This window comes from Bombyx mori, chromosome 20 (assembly GCF_030269925.1).
Source record: "Bombyx mori chromosome 20, ASM3026992v2".
In the NCBI taxonomy this organism is placed as follows: Eukaryota; Metazoa; Arthropoda; class Insecta; order Lepidoptera; family Bombycidae; genus Bombyx; species Bombyx mori.
Window position 1 is genome coordinate 3,305,259 of NC_085126.1, and position 26,483 is coordinate 3,331,741.

At 40.5% G+C, this 26,483-nt stretch overlaps 3 protein-coding genes across 8 annotated transcripts in view; 1 reads left to right on the forward strand and 2 right to left on the reverse strand.

The window, feature by feature from the left end:
* The window catches only part of LOC101747159 (intraflagellar transport protein 52 homolog), a 93,050-nt gene that overhangs the window by 39,220 nt on the left and 27,347 nt on the right, over nt 1-26,483 (forward strand). Inside the window, exon 1 of one of the 3 annotated variants that reach the window (XM_021351496.3) lies at nt 1,155-1,456. The exons of 1 other annotated variant lie outside the window; for it this stretch is intronic. In XM_021351496.3, coding sequence (XP_021207171.2) covers nt 1,344-1,456 — 113 coding nt within the window. In that variant the 5' untranslated portion in view covers nt 1,155-1,343. Of the gene's footprint in view, nt 1-1,154; nt 1,457-26,483 lie in introns of those variants that run through there. One more of the 3 variants, XM_021351487.3, reaches the window with a different exon arrangement.
* LP3 (low molecular lipoprotein 30K pBmHPC-19) lies at nt 4,144-5,867 on the reverse strand. 3 transcript variants are annotated; one of them, XM_012695044.4, is made up of 2 exons: nt 5,715-5,867; nt 4,144-5,001 (listed from the first exon to the last, which is right to left on the reverse strand). In XM_012695044.4, the coding sequence occupies exon 2, from the start codon at nt 4,982-4,984 to the stop codon at nt 4,214-4,216; it is 771 nt and encodes a 256-aa protein (XP_012550498.1). In that variant the 5' UTR covers nt 4,985-5,001; nt 5,715-5,867; the 3' UTR covers nt 4,144-4,213.
* LP4 (low molecular lipoprotein 30K pBmHPC-21) lies at nt 20,610-22,552 on the reverse strand. Of its 2 annotated transcripts, NM_001101729.1 has the most exon segments (8): nt 20,610-20,722; nt 20,725-20,741; nt 20,744-20,784; nt 20,786-20,793; nt 20,796-20,949; nt 20,952-20,958; nt 20,961-21,002; nt 21,005-21,476. In NM_001101729.1, coding segments are annotated over 8 exon segments (735 nt in total). In that variant the 5' UTR covers nt 21,463-21,476; the 3' UTR covers nt 20,610-20,714.

Below are 26,483 nucleotides of genomic sequence, written 5' to 3' on the forward strand. Positions count from 1 at the left end.
TGTCTGTCTGTTTGTTCCGGCTAATCTCTGGAACGGCTGGACCGATTTTGACGGGACTTTCACTGATAGGTAGCTGATGATATAAGGAGTAACTTAGGCTACTTTTTTTAGACTAGCTTCGCCTTGCGACGTCACCCTCGGTACGAAAATAACTGCGAGTTACATCGCGGGACTCAGCTATCAATAATAAAATTTAATGTTTCCGAAGCGAAGCGAGGGCAGGTCGCTAGTATACATTTATAATAACTTGTCCTGACTGATTGATACATCAACACAGCCTCACTTGCTGGATCCAGGGCCCTGAAACTGCGATACCTCAAGACAAATATTTTTTTGTGTGGAAACAATGAAATAGAATGTTAATAGCTTTTATATCGTGAGCACTATGTATGGGAAGATGTTTAAAAATTTCATCATCTTACGGGTTACATTTTGAGAGAAAAATACCAATTTATGTTTTAATTTATTTCTACCGAACGGCAGGTATAAAACGTTTTGTAGTTTCTACTTAATGCCATAAGGTTGACAGTTTAAATTAAAAGCTCGTCACTCTTGAAGAAAAAAAAAGCATAAAATTCAATATAAAAACAATACGAAGCCGTGGCGTGACACTGATTTTAATTCTTTTGTATTTGCCTTTGAAAATGTATCTACATATATATCTATACAAAAAAATGAAAAATAGTGCCACAATTAATCGCCTTCTTAGTATAATCGTTGATAGAAATTTAGTTACAGAATGTTTCATTGCTATTTATCTACAGTAATACCTATAATAATACACCCAGACCCGATTAGAATGGTGCTATGAACCACGAATATAATATGTCCAAATGCCATACGGTCTCCCGAACCGCTATAAAATATCTTCACTTCAATTTTTCATTAGTATTCAAAGTCAAAACAGCAAGTGACAATTTTTCTGTTCATAGATTATTACAATGAATGAATAATGTCGTTCATTAGGTATCAAACATGCAAGTGTTTATAAAACTAACGAGCAGTTTATTTCATCTCACTTGGTTATAGTCTCAAACAAATCAACTTTACATCATTTCGCTACAGGTAATTTTTCATACAGCAGAATATATAAAAGATTGGGCTGTATGGTGAAATACTTTCGCCGTCTCCATGGGAAAATACAACTATAACTCAGACAGGTGTGAAGTTGCTAGGCAACGGGTGTCAAAACAAAGCGAAAATTTTTCATTAAGTAACGATGATTTTATGAGTCCTTTAAAAACTATAATTAAGACAACTATAATAGGAATAACATATTAGTTTAAAAATACTTAGTACTGGAATCGTATCTTGACAATTAAATAGTTACTGTATTTTTCGATATGAAAGCTGTCGATACGATTTTGTTCGATGTATCTAAAAACGAACTGTTTAAAATAAGTGAAAACTATAAGCTGCTTCATCGTAAACTGAAAACATCCTGGAAGGTTATGATGTGAGTAAAAGTTCCATATAATTGGTAATTGGTAATCTATATATCTAAAAATGAATAGCTGTTCGTTAGTCTCGCTAAAACTCGAGAACGGCTGAACCGATTTGGCTAATTTTGGTCTTGAATTATTTGTGGAAGTCCAGAGAAGGTTTAAAAGGTGAATAAATATGAAAATGCTTGGAATTAAATAAAAATAAAATTTTTGTTTTCCTTTTGATTTGTCCCCCGTCGGACGGATTCCTTTTGTTTGTTTTAAGTTTATTTTATACAGAAGCTTAGGTCTTTTATTTATCTATTGAGGCACTACGAAGTCTGCCGGGTCAGCTAGTTGGTAATATAAAGAAAAAAAATTGTATGCTGTTTCTTCTATCAAAACTGAAATTATTTTGAAACATCATTGTAGGGGCCGATGAAAAAATTGTGAGATGCCATCTGTAATACTGTACATGTGAATATGTACTACACTGTACATAGATAGGTGCAGTTAAATACGAACAAACTATAAGCATCTCTGTAGGGACATCTGTTCACAACTATGAAACTGAACAAACAAGAATGGATATTATCTTATTGTTAATTGTATTCTCTTCGGTTTTCGAAGTTGTAGTCATAATGAAAACTACTTTTTAGAGTTTATATTTCATCCCATATCATTTCATTTAATTTTATCCCAGTTGATTATTGTCTCAAATTAATCACCTTCATTTCATTTCACTCCATATTATCATTTTTCATAAAAATAAGATTATAGGTTAAAATAAGACACGACCTAAAGGTCTTAGTTACCAGGTCATAAAATCCCTTAAAAAAATAAAAATATTACGCGAAAACCACTGCGTAAAATAAAAGAATTAATCTATAAATAATGGAGCTCGTCTGGTCAAAAGTGTGTTACATAATCGACAATCGCACTGAGCTCTGTCGTCATCTTCGTCTGCGAGAATTGGACGGCTGGCCAGAGAAACTGAAGTTCACGTTCTACGAGGAAAAGCACTGTATAAGTTAATGTACGGTCTCTTTCTATTCTTCATCTCACAATTCTCATAATTAATCAATCGCATCGCACACTGTTTATTCAGAAGCGAACGACGGAGCCAAGGATTCGCGCAAGCCAAAATTTAATTAGAAATTTAAAACCTAGAAAAATCTTTTAACAAGCCCTTTTGTAAATAAAAAACAATGTCTTTTTATACATATATTTGTCCTCTATGGGTTTCTATACAATCCGTTTAATGAATGACGAATGATCTTGGTACAGTAGTTATTCAACGGCCGTCTGGTGAAGTGGTAAGTGACATGGCCACTACATAAGGGGGTCGCGGGTTCGAATCCCGCCAAGGGAAGATATTTGTATGATAAATATAAATGTCTTTTCCAGGGTTATGGATGTATATTAAATATATGTATGTGTATAATAAAAATCTTACATTTATTTCTGATATCTGGTACCTGTAACACAAGTTCTTTACGAACTTATCACGGGACCAGTTAACGTGGCGTGATTGTTAGTAAATATTTATTTATTTATTATTAAATTTAAGGTTACTTTACGGAAGAAAGAGTAAACGCTTCCGGAGATAACCCTTCTATGAGATTCTTGAATTGATACTCCACGTTTGGTTTAGGTCTCAGTTCAAACAATCTACGTTAGATGAGCTGTGAATAAATTCAATAAATTGATTTAATTTTAAATGTTCCGTGCTATTTTCGCTGGGATGGGTTTTACTTGTAATTTATATCTCATTTCATAATTCCGTGTTATTCTAACAACAAAGCTGTCAGGTTATAAACATATTACAATCTTTTCATGTAAAATAAAATCTCACAATCGAAGATCTTAATAATAAGAAATTGCTGCTTAATAGAAAAATACGTTTTTTATCAAACACGATCGGTTAATAAATTACAAATTTAGCCTAATTGTCAAAGACATATTAGAGGTCCATACACCTTGATATCTAAACATGAACACGAAAACACATTTGGAGTTATCGTGCCCTAAAGGATTCGCCCGGCGCATTCGTATTGAGCAATGTATCAATGTTCGAGTCCCGCAGGCTGGTACAATTTTTTCTAATGAAGTACATACATACGTACATACTTCAACAAATGCTAACAAATAACTTCCAAATGAAGAAAGAACATCGTGTAATAAAAGTCAAACCAGCAAAATATAATTACTGGTGATAGGGTGTATTTTTTTATTGCTTAGATGGGTGGACGAGCTCACACTTCACCTGGTGTGAAGTGGTTACTGAAGCCCATAGACATCAACAATGTAAATGTGCCATTCACCTTGAAATATAAGTTCTAAGGTCTCAGTATAGTTACAACCGTAATGGCCGCCCCACCCTTCAAACCGAAAAGCGGACTCATAAGACGTCCTACCACCAGTAATGATCAATATCGTGACATGCTCGGGTTGGTACCACCACCCTGCCTATTTCTGCCGTAAATCCGTATAGTCGTTTCGGTTTAAAGGGTGGGGCAGCTGTACTTTCATAATGATACTGAACTCGTGTGTCAATGTGGGTAGCTGCGTTTACATCGTTAATGTCTATGGGTTCCAGTAACCACTACATTTCAGGTAGGTCGTGAGCTCGTCAACGCATCTTGGTAATAAAACAAAATGGTGCATGAAGGAAGTTGCGAAAGGAACAACGGGTTTTCAAAGAATAACCAAAAACAAGTATTTTTTTTATAAATTCATTTATTGCTGCTCATTCTCATTGGTTCGTGGTCGAAACTTTATATTATAACTTAGAAAGCCTTTATACCCCAAGCGTAATGTTCGGGACTTCCGATTACTCTGCCGTTGTATCCCCAGGCCATGCGGTGACCCGAGGGCTCAACCGTCCTCGACAGTGTCAAAGCCTTGCTGTATTCACGGTTGTAGATGTAGAACAAGACGTCATTGTCGTACTTAGCAGGCTGCAGGTACCACTGGGCTCTGAAACTATCGACGCTGTTGACTCCGAAGGCCATATGGTCGCCGTTCCAGTTAGTGCCGACTCCCAATACCAAGTATTGGTTACGTTCAGTGTTCAAGATCTTGAAGTAGACCTTGTTGTTCTCCCACAGAGCGATTAACTTCCAGCTGACTCTCGGGCTTGTCTTGTCCTTGCCGTCGCCGTAGGCAGGTCTGCCATCGTCGCCTTGAACATCATTGCTCAGCGTCAAAGCGAGACCGTCGCGCTTGTACATAAGCTTAATCGCGTTTTCGGCGAAGATAAGTCTGAACTCAACTGGGAAACAATCCCGGACGATGTCCTTGGAGCCCTGGAGCCAAAGTTGATAGGCGTACTCCATGCAGTTCATCTTGTTGTTTCGTATCAGTTTGTTCACGACATTTGTGATGACTTCGCTCTTCTTCTCCTCGTATAAATGCTTGCTCTTTTCAACCGCACTGTCGTAATCGGCGACGACGACGCTATTGTAAAGCTGCTCCTCCAGAATGTCGTTAGGGACGTCGGAATCTGCAGCATACAGAGATGCCACGAAAAGACATAGAATAACTATAGCGGGCTTCATCTTTGGAGCGTCGAGTCCTGCAATATGTAAAATTATTTGTTAAGGATTAGAATTTTAAAAACGTAAGTTGAATTATACACATTGAGAATTGAACATAATATGTATATTTGATGTATATATGAGACAAAACGGTCGCAGATTTTGTGAGTATATAGCAAAAACGAACTTGACAAATTAATTGTTAAATAAAAAAGTATATTATATATTTGACTTCTTTGAAAGCTTAGACACATAAACATCTTAGTGTATAATTTTATATCCACTGATACAAAATTCATACGATCGGTGTTTGGAGACCAGTACAAGAAGTACCTATACTTGAGATCTTAGACCTTAAATTTCAAGGTGGGTGGGGCATTTACGTTGTAAATGTCTATGGGCTCCGGTAACCACTTAACACCAGGTGGGCTGTGAGCTCGTTCACCCATCTAAGCAATAAAAAGAATAAGAAAAGTCAGCGGAGTGATGAAAAAAATGCCAGAGGTCGAAATATCGGCCAATTGGTTTCTCAAACTCTTACAATTTAACAAACGCTAAATAGAAGAAAACGTTTTTGTGTGGTAGGTAGATATCTCAAGACGTAGACTCTCGACAGGAATTAGAAGAAGAGGAGGACCTCGGTCTCCCTCTTCCTTGGAGGAACCGAAGTCTGACATAACCCGGTCTGTTACCCCCCACGACTGGGTATCCGAAACGGATTCTCCAGAGTTAAAAACAAAATGTATCTCACCTGTGTGTTACCCAAGAACGAACTGCCTGTTTCCTTTGAAACTCTGCCTTTTATACTCGAAATTGTTTTGAATTAAAAAACGTCAGATGCAATATCAACATCATAGTTCAAATGTCAAATGAAAGTGCATTGAAATAAAGATATAGTTTATTATTGATTGAGTGAAATTATCAAGCCGTCAACATTATAATTTAAATGTGTAATTTTAATGGACACATTTAAAAATTCACATTGTTCGTGGTAGTTTAAAACATGCCATGTGAAAGGTATATTTGTTTTGCTAATATTAATATTTTCGTATGGATTCGCACGGTTAGGTACCACCACCCTGCCTATTTCTGCCGTGAAGCAGTAATGCGTTTCGGTTTGAAGGGTGGGGCAGCTGTTGTAACTATACTAAAACCCGGATGAGGTAAGGGCGCTACCGCGGGCAACACAACTACCAGACGGCGCGGCTCACTCAAGGACGCCCGGCCGACGGAGCCTTCGAGGCGAATCGAAGGATCTGAAACGTCGGCCGTCTCGGTACGGTAGCCCATCAGGCCGCCCAGATGGTGCCGCTGGTATCCCGGAATACCCCGCTGAATCAGAACCATCCTGCCGGTTCGGGACGCGATACACCGACAATCGGTTGCTCTTTTTATCATGAAGATGTTACTCCTTGGCAGCGCGCTAGAGTGATGGTAGCGCGCCGCGCGGCCTCAGCCCCCTCAGGTTGCTCTTTGACCTTGACCGGGGGGAGGGGGGTCTCTACGATGCTGTTCCGGACTTTTTTACAACTTTTAAAGGAGAACAATTCTGTCATACATTATTTTAGTGAAACTCAAGGTGGGTGGCGCATTTACGTTGTAGATGTTTATGGGCTCCAGGAACCACTTAACACCAGGTGGGCTGTGAGCTCGTCTACCCATCTAAGCAATAAATAAATAAAAAGCTTTAACCGTTTCCGCAGCGGCGCTCTCAAAAGGGAAAAAGACTCGAATGGTCTTAGCTTGATGTTATATACCTATACCTAGTCAGGTCATAAATTCTGTCACATGTTTAATGTAAAATAATTGAAACAAGTTTATTCATTATGTAACCATTCATATACCAAAATGAACTTAACAAAACATAGATTCTTATGACACTAAAGTTTATTCAAAATGACCTCCGTGATTTTGAATACAGGCCTTCAATCTGCGCGGCCAGTCGTCTATCGCAGCAGAACGAGGTCCATGTCAATATCGGCGGCTGCCTTAATCAAGGATGTCTTGAGTGACTCCAAATTGGGATGAGGCTTTGAGCACGCCTTTTCCTCCAAGTGTTGCCATATCTTGTAATCTAACGGATTCAAATCTGGACTGGAGGAGGGCCAGTCTTCGTGCCGGATGAAGTCGATTTCACGCGCCGCCAGCCAGTCTTGTGTGCTCTTCGCTCTATGAGCTGGCGCCGAATCTTGTTGGAATACCCAGTGCCTGTTATTGAACATGGTATGAGAAACAGGTTCCACAAGGTTCGTCAGGACTGTATTTTGATACACAACTGCATTCGTTTTTACACCTTTCTCACAAAAATGTACCTCTGTTAAGCCCCAATAAGAAACTCCCAACCATACCATGAGCGAGGATGGAAAATGACCTCGTTGGACACGCGGAATACGGTTGCTCGCTTCTTCACTACTGTGTGCGTACACCTTATCATTTTGTTTGTTGTAGCTCTCTTCTACGGTAAAATTTTTTTCATCCGAAAAAAGAATTTCCCGATATTTTTTTCCCGCGTACCGCTTCAACAAAGCGCGGCATCTCTTCAGTCTCAGGTCCATTAGACGAGCATTCAAACGATGTCCTATTTTTCTTCGATATGCCCGAAGCCCTAAGGTTTCATTTAACACCCTTTTCACCGTGGTTCTGCTTAACCCCATCTGAAGGGCCAACAGTTTCTGCTTACGTTTGGGATTTCTTTGAATTCGTGCCTTCACAGCTTTTATCACTGCTGGAGTCCTAACAGACCGAGGGCGACCACTTCTTGACTTGTCATCTACACTAGAGTCTTCATTGTATCGTTTGATGGTATGATAAACGAATCTTTTGGTTATATTCAAAATTTTCAGTATGTTAAAAATTTGAATTGGCGCGTAACCGCAACGATGCAACGCAATAACTGCAACACGGTCTTCTTTAAGCGTCGACTCCATATTTAAAAATGAGTAAAATTCTAAAAGTATACATTTTTATTTTCATGAACAATTCGACATTCGAATTCAATAAACCTTTTTGTGGCCAGCATTCTAAAAGAAAAGTTTTTACTGTGTGACAATACTTATGACCTGACTAGGTATAGCCTATAGCCTTCCTCAATGAATGGACTATCTAACACTGAAAGAATTTTTCAAATCTGATCAGTAGTTCCTGAGATTAGCGCGTTCTAACAAACAAACTCTTCAGCTTTGTAATATTAGTATAGATTTATGTATAGTGGTTAAGAAGTTGAATTTGCACCTGTAAATACAACCATTCAATCTATCTGTGAAAGAAATCACCAATGCCTCTAGTATTTTCGCGTGGAATATCAATATCACTATAATTTTGTTATTAACAAGCGGCCCGCTCTGGCTCCGCTTGGGTCTTTAACAAAAATTTCAACGATATTTGACGTTGTTTTATTTATTTAAATAAAAGAACACTTATTGCGGCATAACTATAATAGTTAGACGTATGCTGTCGCGACACTTTTTGTAAATAATAATGTTTCCTACAAAATCGTAGTACATTATTTTATTATATCATCAATAGTTTTCACAGGGCACGCGATGTAAAGAATATTTTAGGTAATGTTTTTAAATCTTGGGTTACATTATTGAAGTTTTAGTAAGGATCTCTAATTTTTTTCAAAAAAGATTATTGCCTATGTCACTAGAGAATAGTGTAGCTTCCAAACAGTGAAAGAATTTTTCAAATCGGTTCAGTAGTTTCAGAGCCTATTCAATACAAACAAACAAATCTTTCGTCTTTATAATATTAGTATAGATTAGTATAGATATATTCACTGTCTGAGACTACTTCCGTCAGCCACGCTGCGTTATCCGAGATAATTTTCGTCATTTAACATCACACACTGGAACGAACATCTCTTTAGGTTAATTTTCGAGTAGTATTTGTCCTTTTGTTTCGTAACTAGGTTTAAACATAATCCTTAATGGTAGGCAATAACTTGGCTGATCTCTTAGCATTTCCTTTGTCCACGAGTGACAGTGAATCACTATCAGATGTATGTCGGCGTGCCTACGGAGGCAAAAACTATTACGAAAAAGAAATAACTTCCTCAATTTAGACAGGTAAGCACAATTTGAAAGAGCAACATGAAATCGAAGTTTCAATTTTGTTTCATACTGGTTGTCCCATAGTCGAAGCGCGAACGAGCCATTGTTTCTCATCAAAAATAGGCAGTATAATGACACTCATCTGTAACGGTTTATGTGTCGTAGCAGGAAGGGGGTCGCAAGTCCGCGATATTTAACATTAATCTGTTCCGTAAAACAAAACAGAACCCTTGTTTTAAATTCCGAAATTTGCCTTCTTTAGTACTGAATCCTAAAAATGATAACTTTTTATATTCTATGATAAGCACATATGAGACAAACAATTGATAAGCAGTGCAGAGGTGAAGAGGATTCCCGATGTTGCCCTTTTTAATTACAATATTATTGTTCAAGTATCGAATTACTGCATTTCAGAGCACTTTCTTTAATTGGGTTTTTCAAGACGCAGTGTGATAAAAAGAGACAAAGGTGAAAGATATTACAATAAAATGTGAGACTATAAATTTATGATTTACTAGCTTTCGACCGCAGCGTCGCCCGTAGAATAAATTTCTTTGCCGAAATGTAATTTTATCTAGATGCATTTAGCGAATTAAGCTTCTTCCTAGCGTTTTCAGCCAACCAAACAAGCCGGTTTTCGAAAAGGCTTTAATACCGTACACCACATTCATCCGCTGCGGCTGTACAAAAGACCAAGGAATAATTACCTGCCGCTGTGCTTAGCACTTGTGGACTACGAGAAAGCCTTTGATTCGATTGAAACCTGGGCCGTGTTGCTGTCTCCTCAACGGTACCAAATAGATAATCGGTATATCCAAGTGTTGAAATGTTTGTATGAAAACGCTACGATGTCAGTTCAATTACAGGACCGGGCTTTGGAACTCATCCTTCTGAAGCATGGCTTGAAGCAAGGAAATGTTATTTCTCCGAAGCTATTAACCGCTGCATTGGAGGATGTTTTCAAAGTTCTGGAAAGGACTGGAAAGGGCTAGGTATTAACATCAACGGCAAGTACATAACTAACCTTTGGTTCGCCAACGATGTTGTAATTATGACAGAGACCTTGGAGGACTTCAGTACAATACCCAGTGACCTCAGTAGAGCTTCTATCCGAGTGGGCCTGAATATGAATATGGAAAAAATAAAGATTATGTTGAATGCTCATGTAGCGCCCACTCCAGTAAAGATCGGAAGCTCTACGCTCGAAGTTCTTGATGAGTATATGTAGCTGGGACAAACTGTCCAGCTACGCAACTCCACCTTCGAAAAAGAGGTCCATCGTCGAATCCAGTTCAGATGGGCAGCGTTCGGAAAGCTACCTAAAATCTTCTTATTACAAATAGCAGATGAAAGTCTTTGACCAGTGTGTGTTGCTAGTGATGACATATGGTACTGAAACGTGGTCGCTCACAATGGGCCTTATTAGAAATCTCAATGTCACCCAAAGAGCAATGAAGAGGACTATGCTTGAACTTTCCCTACGTAGTCACATCGGAAATGAGGAGATTCGCAGGAAAACCATGGTAACCGACATAGCCTAAAGGATGTTGGCAGTGGGCAGAGTACATTGCTCGTAGAACAGATAGCCGTTGGAGCCGAAAAGTTCTTTTTTTTATGATTGAAAGATTACTGGTGGCCCGGAGGCCTTTCCAGTTTCACCAGGACATGTGGGCGAGCAAAGGCTCAGCCAGGAGAGGTGGGATTTGCTAACAACTACCCGAGCGCCTCCAAAGGAGACCTAACAACTCAAGAGCAATTGCTTCGCGAATGAATCTACTACCGGATCGGCAACGATAAGGCAGATATCATGACGCATAGCTTTATCTAGTACCGTTAGTACCGTTCCGACGTGAACTATATGTCATTCCGGATCGATCGTTGTGTAAGGCCCTTCGTACACAAGGCTACGCAAATCTTCGATACTAATGTTGTAAACGACATTAGTATCAAGTCGCGAGTATCGAGTAGCGCACGGTCCGTACACACGACAATGAATCGCAAGACGCGAGTTGCCTATTTAGTCACTATACCATTAATTTACCATCAGATATTACTTGTTGTATTGTTTATAGTTTATTGGATACGGATATCTGGTACGCTAGATAACGATCCTAGATCACAACAACAGCGTCGGCAATCTGGCTTACAACATCGGCTATCATAATAAAATGTACACAAAATTCGTGTAAATACCTAAAACAAAAGCTTAATAAAAAGAATATACTGCCTAAAAGTGTTTTTTCTTTACAAAACTATGTACTGACTATTTTTAAAACTATAAAAATACCAATCTGTTATATTAACGGCCTTCCTACGGCTAAAAAAAGCTTTTTCTGTTATTTCCTTTTCTGAGTATTCTTTTAACTTATAATTATATAAACAAGGATATTTTTCCATATCAGAAACAAATTTAATATTAAAAAATTGCTTCGCCATCTTGGAAATCGCCGAGACTTATGTAGCGAAGATCTCGACATGCAGGTAGCGCGCGATTGACACGACGCGAGTCGCGGGACGTATGTCGCCGACGCGACTCGTGTACGAACCTCAATGGATTTGTATGGCGGTAGTCGCTTGGAGACTAAAATCGTTGAGTATCGAAGATTTGCGTAGCCTTGTGTACGAAGGGCCTAAGTCAACGTTTTTCATGAATCACGGTGTTCCTACTGTTAATTTGCAAAAATGTGTCTGGAAGGTGTCTATGTGTGTGCGGGCCGCGTGAGCGAACACCATACTCGCGTAAGTCATGACGGGCCTTATGCAAGTTTTGTACCCCGATCACACTCTTCGGCCAACCTATACCCTGGGCCAGGAAGGTCAAGTACCTGGAAGTCACCTTGGATGCATCCATAACATATCGCCCGCATATTAAAACAGTCCCCGACCGTGCCGCGTTCATTCTCGGCAGACTTTACCCCATAATATGTAAACGGAGTAAAATGTCCCTTCGGAACAAGGTGCCCCTTTTTGTAAAGGAGTCTTATGGAAGTTTGCATAAGACCTGTCATGACTTCCGCGAGTGTGGTGTTCGCTCACGCAGCCCGCACACACATAGACACCCACCAATCCCTACACAAGAATATTCACAAGCTTTCACATCCAGAATTATTGTAATCCGAACAAAAACAGTTTCACTGTAAAAAATTGCGCCAAGTCCACGTTTATAAAACTCATCTCAATAACATTTGCACTTTACAAAAAAAAGAAGACTTCAATAGCTTTCATTCTCTACAAAAATATGTGAAATACAAAAAAATACCAAGAAACCGTCATAAAGATGAAAAAATTAAAAAAAAATTGTTGAAAATTTAAAAATAAAAAAATAAAAATTTTATCGTGCTTGGCGCGCGTCATTGAGTACCCCAAAATTTTCAGGATAAATGAACATCCTTTCAATGTTTAGAAATTTATAAGTAGGTCAACCTATGAAATGCATAAATGTAATTAATGAATTATTATTTCATAATAAGTTTTACAAAAGTTAAGTAAAATCGACATCTCATACGTATGTTATTTGAATTTTTTTCATTTCCCACTCATCTTTTATGATTTGAACTAAACACCCTCTCGTGTTCGCTTATAGAAATACAAACTACTTACGAGTCGATACGTATGTATACGTTGGCTTCAAAACATTTGAAAAAATTCTCAAAGATGTTTTTCAAAGGGTAGAAAAGAATAATAAAGTTTCAGCTGAATCTAAAGGGATCGGACGCAAAAGTGGTCGATTTGGCATATAATAGCCCATAGGTATATAGTCAGAGCTGTTGAAAATTACCGTAGTTCTGTCTCAATTTCTCATAAAACGCTAAAAAGAGCGAAAAAGACAACCTGGGTAACTTTTTCAGCTTTCACTGTATATTAAAGCAAAATGGTTTTTTTCTCGGGTTGAAATTCTTCCGAAAAATTTTGGGGTACTCAATGACGCGCGCCAAGTACGATAAATTTTTTATTTTTTTATTTTTAAATTTTCAACAATTTTTTTTTAATTTTTTCATCTTTATGACGGTTTCTTGGTATTTTTTTGTATTTCACATATTTTTGTAGAGAATGAAAGCTATTGAAGTCTTCTTTTTTTTGTAAAGTGCAAATGTATTGAGATGAGTTTTATAAACGTGGACTTGGCGCAATTTTTTACAGTGAAACTGTTTTTGTTCGGATTTCATATCTTTTTGTTAAGTATTATTTTTTGGTCATTTATTACTTAATAAAAATAAATTATAAATAGTCACTCAGCTTAAAAGCTAATGAAACGCTCAATTAATTAGTGTTTTAATGTTAGGTGCCCGACTGGCATGAGACTCTCGGGTTGTCAGTTCCGGTATCGACCGGGGACGCGTGTACTCCGCTTCAAAGTCTGGCGCGCACTAATTGGGGGTGCGAATGATGCAACAGATGCGCGGGCGCGGGTAGCGCGGGGTGGGTCGTCGCGGCACGGACCTGAGTCACATTCTCTTTGGCTGCTGTTGCCCCGCGAAACGGAAGGCTGCGTTACATACTCCCCCTCCAAGTTGGGAACGCGTCCCGAGTCCAACTTGGGACTGTTAGTCTGAAGACGCGGCCTTCCTCTCTGCCTCTTTGGCATAATTGCATCCGTACTTGAATTTGACGGAGAGTGGGTTAAATCCGCGGTGTGATACTTGCCGATGACATTGTTTGACAAGTCTGCTATGAAGTACGTTGTAGGACTAACTATCTTTACTACGCGATACGGGCCATCCCGTCGTGGCATGAACTTACGTGTTACACCCCTAGACGCATAAGCAAGCCATAACGAAGGAAATACTCTTCCAGTAGGACTCGGGAGCAAGCCACGGCGGTGGCATCAACAAGTGCGTAGAGTTCTACCCATCTTGTAGCTACATCCTCTACCAGGAGTACCCATCGCTCCCCCTGCTCTGCTTCTGGCAGTGGCCCGAACAAATCGATTGCGAGAACCTCTCCTCGCTGTTGAAGCACAGGAGTGAGCCTATACGGCGGTACCGATATAGGCGGATGATCACCGGTATCAATGTGGTGCTCGGCGTAAAGGGTTGGGGCTCCCCCCACCCTAAAGATGTCTCCATTCTCCTGCAATAAATGTGATAGCTGCTGCCGTTCATCGGAGCCAAGCATAGAACCCTTATCATCACGCAGGAAGTCAGCAGTAGAAGCAAACATGCATGGTTTAGGGCACTCATATTCAATTGGATAGGTAACCCGTTTTCCCGAAAAATGCCAAGTGGATGAAGCAAAGTCAAGCACAATACCTGCCGCCACCAAAAAATCCATGCCAAGCAAAGTTTCATTATTTTGAGCATCTGGAAAAACAGTAAATTCAAGGGTTACTGACCTTTCGGGACTTATCCTTACTTCTAGAGTAGTGAGCAAAACTCGGCGGGTGCGCGCGGAACCGTCTGCAAGCCTCACCCGACGCCTGGTTTCCTCACACGGATGGTTATGCTTTAACAGCAATTCATAAAGCAACGCTCCGGCAACGCTACTCTTAGCTCCCGTATCCAACAAAGCATTACCTCGTATACCTAACATTTGAACACTTAAAATTGGTCTTAACCTAACCTGGTGCTCAGTAGAGTTACTCTGGGCAACACTTTTCACATTAGAATTAATTGTCGAAAAATGTCCGACGTTTTCCATGGTCACCCTATTTTCGTTCATCATGGTCACCCTATCGCGGCCACTTGGTACCTCGGAATAACTATGTTTTGGTTCGGTACCACTCGAGTAACGCATCAGGGGCCTATTCCTAGAACTAATATTATTGTTTATATTATGATTAAGTCTAGAATAATTTTGAAGTCTAACCTTGTTATCAGTACCGAAAAAGCGCGGAGGAAGAATCGCCTTAAAATCGGTAGGATAATAATTATTTTCATTATCAACAAAACATTGTTTACGATTATTAATACAAATGGACGACTTTACGGTGTTTGAAGTGCAAGCTGTATGCAACGAGCTGTCGCGATGAATAGAGTTCACTGAACTTGACAGCTGTGTATTTACTTTACCAATAGGTAAATCGGATGTGACTGATCGGGTCCGTGCAGCGTCGACGGCGTAATAACTTGCGTTACACTTTGTACACTGAGACCGAGTAACACCTTTGGTACCACACCCGTAACACGAGGATACAGCTTGCGTATTTTCGTTGTCGAATTTCGTTTTTGACGCAAATTTTAAACACTCATCACGAATATGTGCGTACTTTTTGCAATAAACACAGAACAGTCTTTTAACAATCGACGTAGATGATACATTATCAGTGTTCGTGTAGCGAGGCGCGGGGACTCGAACGGTGCTCGGCGCAGCGCTGTCGTCGCGTGGCGGGCCGCCAGCGGCGCCCGAGTTGAATATTTTCCGCGGCGTCATCCGCGCCGAAGTCGAAGCACCGGCGGGAACTTCGCCTACGGTACTACCCGATGAACGTGGCGTCGCTCGCTGAGGATGATGAATAAATTCAGGCGGACTGGTCTCGTAGATGGAGTCCTCGATATGGCGCGTTTTCTTTAATAACGTGTCGTATGAAGTTATTTCGTCTCTTCTTAATCTTTTACGAACACGACGGTGTAGAAGGCCGTAAAGCATATCAATTTGAACTTTCTCACTAAGGTCACCAGGTGGGAGTCGAGCTAGCAGGGCTCGTGCTCTTGCAACGAAGATCTCCGTCTTCTCTCTTTGTCCTTGCGACATTTTGAAGAGCTCTAAGTAGACTCGATGGGGCGGTCTGCAATCACCGAAAGCGCTTCGTAACGATGATAAAGCGTCGTCCCAGGAAGTGATGCTAGCTTTAACGCCTTGCCACCACATGGCTGCATTTCCGTTTAGTAACATCGAGAGTCCTCGTAACGCGATGGCGTGTCCTACGTCAGCACAATCTTTGTATGATTCGACCGCGTCAAGGAAACCGTCGAGTGAGTCGCCGGGCGCTCCGCTGAACCGCGCCGTGCATGACGCGAAGTTCCCAGAATGGTGAGCGGGCGTCGAGGAAGGCGGTGATGTCGGCTCCGACGTCGGTGTTGCTGATGATTCGAGTTGAGTTTTATGCTCAAAAACTCGGTCGAGTAGGCGTTCGAATGCTGCCATTTGACTTTCTTGTAATGACGCCATGTTGTTTGCGGTAAATGTTGGCGTCGGTCCCGCGGTTGAACCAATTTCTTCTTCAACGTCTTGAAAATCGGATTGACGCCGTGACTGACGACGAGTACGTGTCGTAATTACGTAGATTCACTCCGAAATACTAGTTAAAGGGCCCGCGCTTGGGCTGCCAGTTTAATGTTAGGTGCCCGACTGGCATGAGACTCTCGGGTTGTCAGTTCCGGTATCGGCCGGGGGCGCATGTATTCCGCTTCAAAGTCTGGCGCGCACTAATTGCCATAATTGGGGGTGCGAATGATGCAACAGATGCGCGGGCGCGGGTAGCGCGGGGTGGGTCGTCGCGGCACGGACCTGAGTCACACTCCCTTTGGCTGCTGTTGCCCCGCGAAACGGAACACTGCGTTACAGTGTAATAATAATCAACATCAACTTTTACAATTTTAAACCGAATTAAATTTTGTTTCAAATGTGAAGGGTAGATGACGCTATTCTTAATTATTTCAGAATTTAAAATTAAAATCTGAAAGCCTTGAAACATCAATCCGCATAAATGTAATTTAAAAACTACAGTAAGAGGCTTAAATAAAAAGCTGAACTTAACTCAGCCTTAATTAGAATTTTCATCGGAATTCAGTAGTAAAGTTCAAGTTATTTTGCTGAAATCAAAACCGAAATATTCATAGCATCTTAAACAATCACCTACGAATAAATATTAGTTATTATATTATTTATTATTCGTAGACAATCACAACGGTTTTATAGTTTTGGGAAGGGATTTTTTGTAACGCCATCTCGTAAAGTATTTCGGTATTACATTACAAAACAAAATTGTTTCTCCAACAGTAACAACAGTACTTGCTTCGGCAGTACTTAAACTAAAATACTAACAGTAACAACATTAACGTTATTTAATGTATAAACCGTTCAATAAGAACTGCAAACTATCCCCTTGAAGCTACAGTTTATGTAGGAATAATGACTTTTTGGCGGGAACGCGAGGTGTGAAGTTGTGTGATTTGTTTTAATTTGTCTATTTAGTGTTTCTTCGGGTTTAAATGTGTAATAATAGTGGTTTATTAACTGTTTTATATCTGTGAAAGTGCACAAACGTGGGAAAATGAAACAAAGCCGCTGTACGTAACTTCTCGGTTTCCTCCAAAAAGTCCACTGAGATCTTAGTAAATGACCACCACCATTTTACTGAGATTATATTTCATTCCATATCATCTCATCTCATTTCATTTCATCCCTTTTGATTAATGTCTCAAATTAATCATCTTCATTTCATTTCACTCCATAATATCACATTTCATTTCACTCCATAATATCATTTTTCATAAAAATATGAATATAAATTAAAATAAGACATGACTTAAAGGTCTCAGTTACCAGGTCATAAAATCCATTACAAATAGGAATAATTCCAGCGCACCCTGGCGGCCGTAGATTACCATTCTCGAATATTTATAGTCTGTGGCATGTCACTTTTTACATCGAAAAAAGTTAGGATCGAAATTTTTGAGCGAGCCATAGTTTGTGGTGATAAAATTAATAATTTCAAGTAGATTAATTGTTGTAATTGATATAACTAGTTAATATCAGTAAAATAAAGTTGTGAGTGATTGATATAATATACAATTTAGGAACCAGAAGTACCGTAGAATTAAATAAAATTTCGCAACCTCAAAAAACTGTTCTGCTCACAGTAAACACAGTCGGTAGTCTGGCGCTCCGTTTACAACGGGATTTTTGAACGGAACTTGGCGCCAGATTCTACCGAATCTGTGGATATACTCGTAATTGACACGACTGATAGTCCGGGATTTCATGAGTACGCACCAGTAAGCAATAAAAGGCTTAGTATTCAAATACTATAACAATTACAGAAATTTAAATTAGGGTAACAATTGATCGCCTCTTCATTAAAGTCCTTAATAATTCCTGACCACTGAACTGCTGGGTCCGGTTGCGGTTCTTCCTCCGTTGAACTGGTTCTCGTTAGACATAATAATATGTGTTTAATGTTTAGGGCCTTAAGGTAAACCTTATCTTTACAACGCAAAAGATAATCCTAATATGGTAAAGTGAAACGTTTGTTTTTTTTAAAAATACGCTAGAAATAGATTATTCCAAATTAAAATACACCTTCCAAGAAATTTTACTACATAAGTATACAAGAAACACTATAGAAGACGCTCAGAGAACCGAAGTCCGTTTAGTGCCCCCACCTATCTTGAAACATAGATTTTAAACTTCAATAGGCATGACGGCTGTTCCAAGCCTCCAAACTGGAAAGCGAACTTGCTTTGCGGGAGAAATAGGAAACGAGACATCACCTGGTGGTAGGACCTTTTGTGAGTCCGCGCGGGTAGGTACTACCGCCCTGCCTATTTCTGCCGTGAAGCAGTAATAATGCGTTTCGGTTTGAAGGGTGGGGCAGCCGTTGTAACTATACTGAGATCTTAGAACTTATATCTCAAGGTGGGTGGCGCATTTACGCTGTAGATGTCCATGGGCTCCAGTCACCACTTAACACCAGGTGGGCTGTGAGCTCTTCCACCCATCTAAGCCATAAAAAAAAAACCTCGCAAAAGCTTAAGACGACCACCAGTGATTAAGCAAATTATAAATTTGGGTGTTTGTTTTTTGATCACACAATATTATTCATTCATCGTGGAAGTCGTTTCTAAATATGTTTTATGTATAAGATTAGAAAAAAATTGACGCAAGCAAGCCAGTCGTCTTACTCTTTAGACCACAGCCACATTAAATATATCTAACGATTTAAGTAATAATAATAATAACTTATTTATTTCTCTCTTAAAAGTATAATACAAATACAAATGGAAATTAACCTTGTGATTTATTTGGTAAGCCTTTGAAAGAGCTGAAGTCTGTACTAGGTTCAAAGACCTATATTACTGATTAAGTTCGGTTAAATCGAGAACAGATGCTGCGGACTAGTGTTGAGAGATCATTAGGTGTTATCATTTAAGAAGGTCATTATTCGTGTGTGTGAGTGTGTGCATGTGTGGGCATGTGGACGCATGCATGTTGTATTGTGTATGTGTGAGTATCTGCATCTATGTGTGTTTTTTATTACTATTACATAGGTATAACTAATTAATTGATTAATTGGGCTCTAAAACAAAAAAGGAGATTACTTCACAGTCTGGAGTAAGTTCTCTGTTTGCTCGTAGTCTAGATCGTGAAGCCAATTTGTTAGTGCATGTTTGCATTGGGTCTGTGTCATGGGGTATATATTGATCAGCTTATTGATTTTATTGTATATGAAGCTACTTAGGAAGCCATAGGAGCGTTGAGCTAACGATGTAGAAACAAGTATTGTGGGATTTGTGGGACGCACGCCATGCCCGCGCCGCTGACTTACGAGAAATGTCGGATCGTATGGAGTTTTCGAGTGTGCAGTCAAATAAGGTTAAGAATAAATAATTTACGGACAGAAAGGACTCCACAGGCTTTGTAAAGATCATTTGTAGGAAACCTATAAGTGAGCCGCCATCCAACTATCAAAATACATCTCTGAGCACGTTGAAGTTTTAAAAAGTGTGTTTTGGAAGACCCACCCCATGCCACTATGCTGTACTGAGTGACTGATTGACTGAGCGCTAGATATACGGGTGTAAGTACATTTCTTTCAGTAACATGACGAAGATTTTTCAAAATGTAAGTTAGTTTGCGTAATCTGGACGACAGAACGTCAATATGGGAATGAAAGGATAATAAGTCATTGACCTGTACACCCAGATATCTAATGCAATTTGTCCTGGCAAGGGAGGGGCAACAGCAGGCAGTTTGTCCAAGAGCTTTACAGGAGTGGGCAATAAGTGAAAAGGCGAAGATGATATTTTACCAAATCTAATGAAATAAAAAAAAAAATATTCAACATAAATAAAAGTACATACTTGTTGAACGTCAAAATAACTACCGCCAATTCACAAAAACTAGCCTCCGTCCTGAGAAGAATTGGCAAGAAACTCAGCGGGCATGTTTTTTTTTTTTAATATTAGATAAAAAAAAAAATATTAGGTTATTTTTTTTAAATATTATTTTTACAATGAGTATTATAACGTAACAATAATTACAATATTGAAATGCCCGGAGCGAGTAACTCATTCCCACTTTGTGCAATCTTCTAGTCTTACCACGAGGAGACAGAGAAAAAGTGACGTACTTAGTTTTATCCACGTTCAGTGTCAGTAGATTTTCAGACAGCCAGTCAGTTACGGTGTTTAGGCCACATTGAGCAAAACTAAAAGCTGTTTCCCAAGAACTGCCGGAAATACGAGAGCAGTATCGTCAGCATAGGTGCAATAATAAGTAATGCGGATATCAGTTATTGAAAGAAATGTATCTATTGTATCAGAATCAATGTGCGTCAGGATATCATTTCTTTATTTAAACAATATATATTAATTATAAGATGGAAATACCTAAGTTAATGTTGGCTTATAATAAAAGAAAAGAAAAAAATCAAAAAAACTTAAGAGTGATCATTTATTTCATTATTCATAAGCATGAAGCGTTGCCTCTGATTGTCTAGAAAGGTGTAACGAACCAGGAGAAGATGTCAGGGAGACCAGCTACTTCACCATCGTGTCCAAATGCCATACGGTCTCCCGAAGCGTCCACAATCCTACCGAGCTTCAAAGCATCGTTGTACTCGCGATTGTAGATGAAGAACAGGACGTCGTTTTCGTACTTCGTGGGCTGGAGGAACCACTGCTCCCTGGTGGTGTCGGCGGTGTTGGTGCCGAATATAACACGGTCTTGAGTGTTGCAGTCAGTCGTCGAACTTAGTTTCAAGTACTGGTTGTACTTAGTGTTGTGGATCTTGAAGTACACTCTGTTGTTCTCCCACAAGGTAATGAACTTCCAACTGATGAGGTCGCTGTTCTTTTCCTTACCATCGCCGTATGCAAGTCTCTCGTTCGCGGGATCAAGAGTGGGGCCGAGCTTCAGAGCGAGGTTGTAGTTTCTGTAAATGAGCTTAACGAAGTTTCCGGCCATGATGAGTCTAAAGTTATAGGGGAAGTACTTTCTGACAATGTGCTGTCCGTTGCCGACCCACAGCTTGTAGCAGTACTCCATGGTGTTCCGACTCTTGTCAATGATCAGGTTGTTAACTACATTCTGGATGATGGAGCCCTTGCCTTGGTTCTCGTATTCCAAGCTCTGACGGACAGCGCTGTCGTAGTCACCGGTGAGGATGCTGTTGTACAGTTTCTCCTCGAGTTCTTTGTTAGAACTGCTCATGCTTCCCGCGGACATTTCAGTGACGCCGGCGCTGACGGCGAGCACGCACGACGCGAACACCACGAGAAATTTCATTATCACAGTTGCCTGTAACATAAAGCAAAGTTCTTTGTACAAATAGTATTAATTGTCAATGTTAGTAATAACAAAAAAAATGGTAGACTTTTTTAAATAAACTAAATGATTTTTTCGGTCCACCAACCAGTGTTGGTGTGCCTGTCACATTTATGTCAGCTCGATAGTTGTGCTGACGATTAAAAGGAATATAGACTCTTTTTTTTTTTAAAAGATCCAGATTTAAAATTCATGTTTCGAAATTCATGTTTCGAAAAAAAAAAAATGGCGTAACAAACGCCATTATTTTTTTTTTCTACCTAAGCTAGCCTAGAGAGGCTATTCCAGCGTAGCCGTAACTAGTGTCGCCATTTATATTGAACTCGTCGAGTCATTATTCCGAAACATATCGTCAGGGGTGCCATTTAAACATTTCTAACAATCTATGCCTGTTTAAAAATGAGTTTTAAGCGTAGTCCAGGCAGAGTATCTCCCCGAGACCCGTTCCATGCCCTGGTCAGGGGACATGAGGATCCAGAATCATGGTAAAATTAACGTTAACCCGTTTGTCTGCGTTTACAAGTCAATTATGGGTTGTGTCCAGGGTATCCCGAATCACAAAGATCTTTTTTTTATTGCTTAGATGTCAGGACGAGCTCACAGCTCACCTGGTACTAAGTTGTTACCGGAACCCAGCTTGAGATATGAGTTCTAAGGTCTCAGTATAGTTACAACGGCTGCTCCACCCTTCAAACCGAAACGCATTACTGCTTCATGGCAGAAATAGGTATGGTGGTGGTACCTACCCGTGCGGACTCACAAGAGGTCCTACCACCAGTACCAGTGCACATCAAGCATCTTTATCATTGGTAATTGAAGGCAGCGCCAGATTAAACTATTACAGTTGTAATTTATGTGGTAATGTTCAGTTAAATATAATATAAGTCTTACCTTTTCCGATCGCTTTCAAGTCTGCAATGCTTTGCTGCTTGCTGCACTTGGGTCTTATATACTCTGTCGGGTACTTGAAACCTCGCCCTTATCATAGCTATAGGTCGTAAGTCAGACTGGTCAATCACTTATTATGTTATTGTTTTCTTTAATTCAAAAGTAATGATTTATCTAGAATGTTAAAAGAGCATTTTCTGTTTAATAAACTTGTTACAATGACATGTGTATGTTTATCTGATTTTATCGACAGTTCGAGTTACATTTTAGTGTTTTATTTGCTATAGTATACATACCGATTTTTTTTTGGTCAGGATGAAATCGCCGGACTTCCGCCCTTTTCTGGGGATACTGGGCGGGGTATGTCAGAGTCGAACTGACTAAAACCTTCTGTCGCTCAACAACCAACGTCCAAACCTCGTATGAGACAGAACTCATGACAAGACAAAGGGGGGAAAGTGAAGCGTTTAGTGCGGAACACATCTCTTCCATCACCCTCCCCCTCGGGACGCCGGACTGGCTGGCGGTCGTCGGCGCCACGACCACCAGCCCTCTCGGTCGGCAGACTGTCCGAAGCCCGCCTACATGGCGCCGTTTAAAGTGGGTATAAATACCGGTGTTCTATTTTTATTATGTAAGTTTGAACAACAACATAGTCGCACAGTTTGAAAAATTTTTTGACATGTAAATACATAATATGTACATCATGCCCATACTCTGACGGCGGTGGGCTATGAAAATGGCGACGATCCCACTGAGAAGATTTGGCTAAAAATTCAGCTGATTGATGTTATATAGACTAGGTTTTACGTCCAACTCTTCGACAAGTTCGACGGGTACCTAGTCTACGTGTTATGCCTGCTCCTAGTGTTAGAATCAGAGCTTGATACGAATACACCGGCATGTTATCATTTAGCCCCGATGAGTTCTAAACGAATGGTAGTTACACAATACGATTGAAAGTTCGACTTCAAGGTGGTTGACGGTATTCACATTTCATTTTGTGTTTGTTTAAAGTCCATTGTCCATTGTCCATGTCCGATGTCCATTTATCAGATGGGCAGTGTGCTCCATGGAATTAGGACACCGGACCACTAAATTCCTTTACGGTGACATAATTTAGTTGGTTTTGTTTTTATTTAAACACATTATTCCTTCATCGCGGAAGTCATTCGTGAACAGGCTAAGGAACTTTGTTTTGCATAGTCACATCGACCAGAGTGCAGTACGAGTTTTTTAATTTCTCGTTCGCGAAAAAGTTAACAAAAAACCAGGATCTTTGTTCCTGTCAGCGATGTCACCTCACCTCACATGAGTCACCTTTTGAATGGGGATACCGAGATTTACCGCGTGAATTTTCTATCGTGCCTAAGCCAGAATGACGCGATATGTCAGGCCTCGCTCCATGGTTTCCAACTCAGTTTTAGGACAGCCTACAAGCGCGGTGGCTGGAGCTACCTCTTTTTTTTTGTCTTCACTGGAACCGTATTCCTTCCAGCGGTGATTGGGGCCATTAAAGCCGTTTTCTGTTCCGCCCTCGGCCTCGCTCCTCTGCGGCGCGACTGTGGACCAGCTGACCGTGTGGGCTACGGGGGCATGGGGGAATGTGCGCGGCTCGAACGGAGCCGGTGCTGCTGTCTTCTTTCCCTTTTTAAGGGGCTTTGTCGACGTCGCCCAAAACACGTCATTACTGATCCTCCCGATCCATTAACGGTGCTTTTAGGCACCACAAGCACCGGTCACCGTCCTCGTTGAACCCGTCCCTTGCGACGAAAGGCTATTAACCCATAGACACAGCCCATTGAGTTTCTCGCCGGATCTTCTCAGCGGGTCGCATTTCCGATCCGGTGGTAGATTCTGCGAAGCACTACTCTTGCCAGTGCCAGTGTTAGCAACACTCCGGTTTGAGACGCGTGAGCTCACCTACACGTTAGGTCGAAGCTGATATATCATCTCAAGGCTATCAGCATAGGTAGGAAAAAAAGGCTTCGTCTTCTTGCCGACCTCCGGCGTCGTCTCCGGCACGAAATCGGGAGTGCTCGGTTCCGTCTTTTCGCTTCTCGTCGCGTCTGCTGCCAGAGATGGTCGTTTTTTTTTTATTGCTTAGATGAGTGGACGAGCTCACAGCCCACCTGGTGTTAAGTGGTTACTGGAGCCCATAGACATCCACAACGTAAATGCGCCACCCACCTTGAGATAAAAGTTTTAAGGTCTCACGTATAGTTACAACGGCTGCCCCACCCTTCAAACCGAAACGCATTACTGCTTCACGGCAGAAATAGGCGGGGCGGTGGTACCTACCCGCGCGGACTCACAAGAGGTCCTACCACCAGTACCGTAGTCACGGTTCTTGGGGGGAATCAGGCCTCCAGGTTTGCTAGTCGGGCATCAATTTCAATCAACAACCCACATGATACGCTGCAGACGTCGCTCCTCCTCATCCTTGTTCGATGGATGGGCGTGGGGCGTGGGGGAAAACATGTTGCGACCCCGGGTGACTAGGAGAAGAGTAGGGGAATGGTGATGGGTAAGCTCCCTCACGGCTCGCCTAGTCTTCATAAAGAGGCAAAGGTATATTTTTATTCCGTTTTATACCGTTATACGTTTACTCCTACTTTTAAAATAAAAAAAATAGAACTTCTCTAAAATTAATTAAATTCACATTCATTCAACGTAAACACATTTCACATTTTTTTATTTGTTTTTCAAATCGTACACAGGCTTTTTTTTAAACATTTTCGATATCTGTATTTTATTTTTGTTGTTTTGGCACAGTATATAACTACATTGGAATACCAAATTTGGTATCGACTTTTTATGCATTTGTTCCTTTTACGGAGCAGATAGCAAGATAATGATTATTCTTCAAAATATGGTAATTAATAGTTAGAACCCTGAAAAAGAACATAAGCTTGTCGGAGATGGTCATTAGTTTGGTAGCTAAACGAAACGCAGCACGATTGCGGTATCGTCGGAACTCGGCAACTTCGTGCTACGACAGAGCCTAGCTGATGGAGACGCGTAGACGCCATCACACTTGCCAACCAGCCTTCTTTTTTTTTTTTATTGCTTAGATAGGTGGACGAGCTCACAGCCCACCTGCTGTTAAGTGGTTACTGGAGCCCATAGACATCTACAACGTAAATGCGCCACCCACCTCGAGATATAAGTTCTACGGTCTCAGTATAGTTACAACGGCTACCCCACCCTTCGAACCGAAACGCATTACTGCTCCACGGCGGAAATAGGCGGGGTGTGGTACCTACCCGTGCGGACTCCCAAGAGGTCCTACCACCAGTGATTACGCAAATGATAATTTTGCGGGTTTGATTTTTATTACACGATGTTATTCCTTCACCGTGGAAGTCAATCGTGAACATTACGTACGTATTTCATTAGAAAAATTGGTACCCGCCTGCGGGATTCGAACACCGGTGCATCGCTACATCTTGAAGAGCGGTGCCTCCGTCCTAAGAACTTTCATACGTTTCGTCTGCTAAGCTCGATCACCCTATTCGCCCCTACGATGTCTGACAATGGTGTTAATAATTGTGGCTTCTCCGACATGCTTATAATGTTTTACATCGGGTATTGCGAATCATAGCTATAATCAAAACCACTTATACGGTTGGTTCTACAGACGACTGAGCCAGCAATAATAAAACACTAAATTATTCGAATAGTCTGAAATGATTTAGTGACAATAAAAACAGGACTTTACTTTGACGGCAAATCAGTTTTAATTAAACACAATATGCTTACTTTCATCTCGCTACCCGAACATGGGTCTCAGCCCACGTGATGTAAAGTGTAGTCCCCGCAAATGAAGCTACGATCGGAAAAGGAAGCTTACCAATGCCTTTCTTGATTTCGGTAATTGCCGGTGTTCGCAACAAGACCTAAACGTGCTTCCTTAAAACCGACTTTAAATAAAAAGGAGGAGGTTAAGAATTCGACGATAGTTTTTGTGTTTTACCGAACTCAGAAAAAATTTCTAGGTGAACCGATTTTGATAATTATTTGTCTATTTAAAAATTGGTGTTTCATAAGATCTCTTGAAATATCCTGAATAATGCTTAAATTAAATAGACTTC

Bases quoted from the DNA above. Each gene is read 5' to 3' on its own strand.
- LP3 (XM_012695044.4), bottom strand. From the start codon at position 4,984: ATGAAGCCCGCTATAGTTATTCTATGTCTTTTCGTGGCATCTCTGTAT.
- LP4 (XM_012695085.4), bottom strand. From the start codon at position 21,462: ATGAAATTTCTCGTGGTGTTCGCGTCGTGCGTGCTCGCCGTCAGCGCC.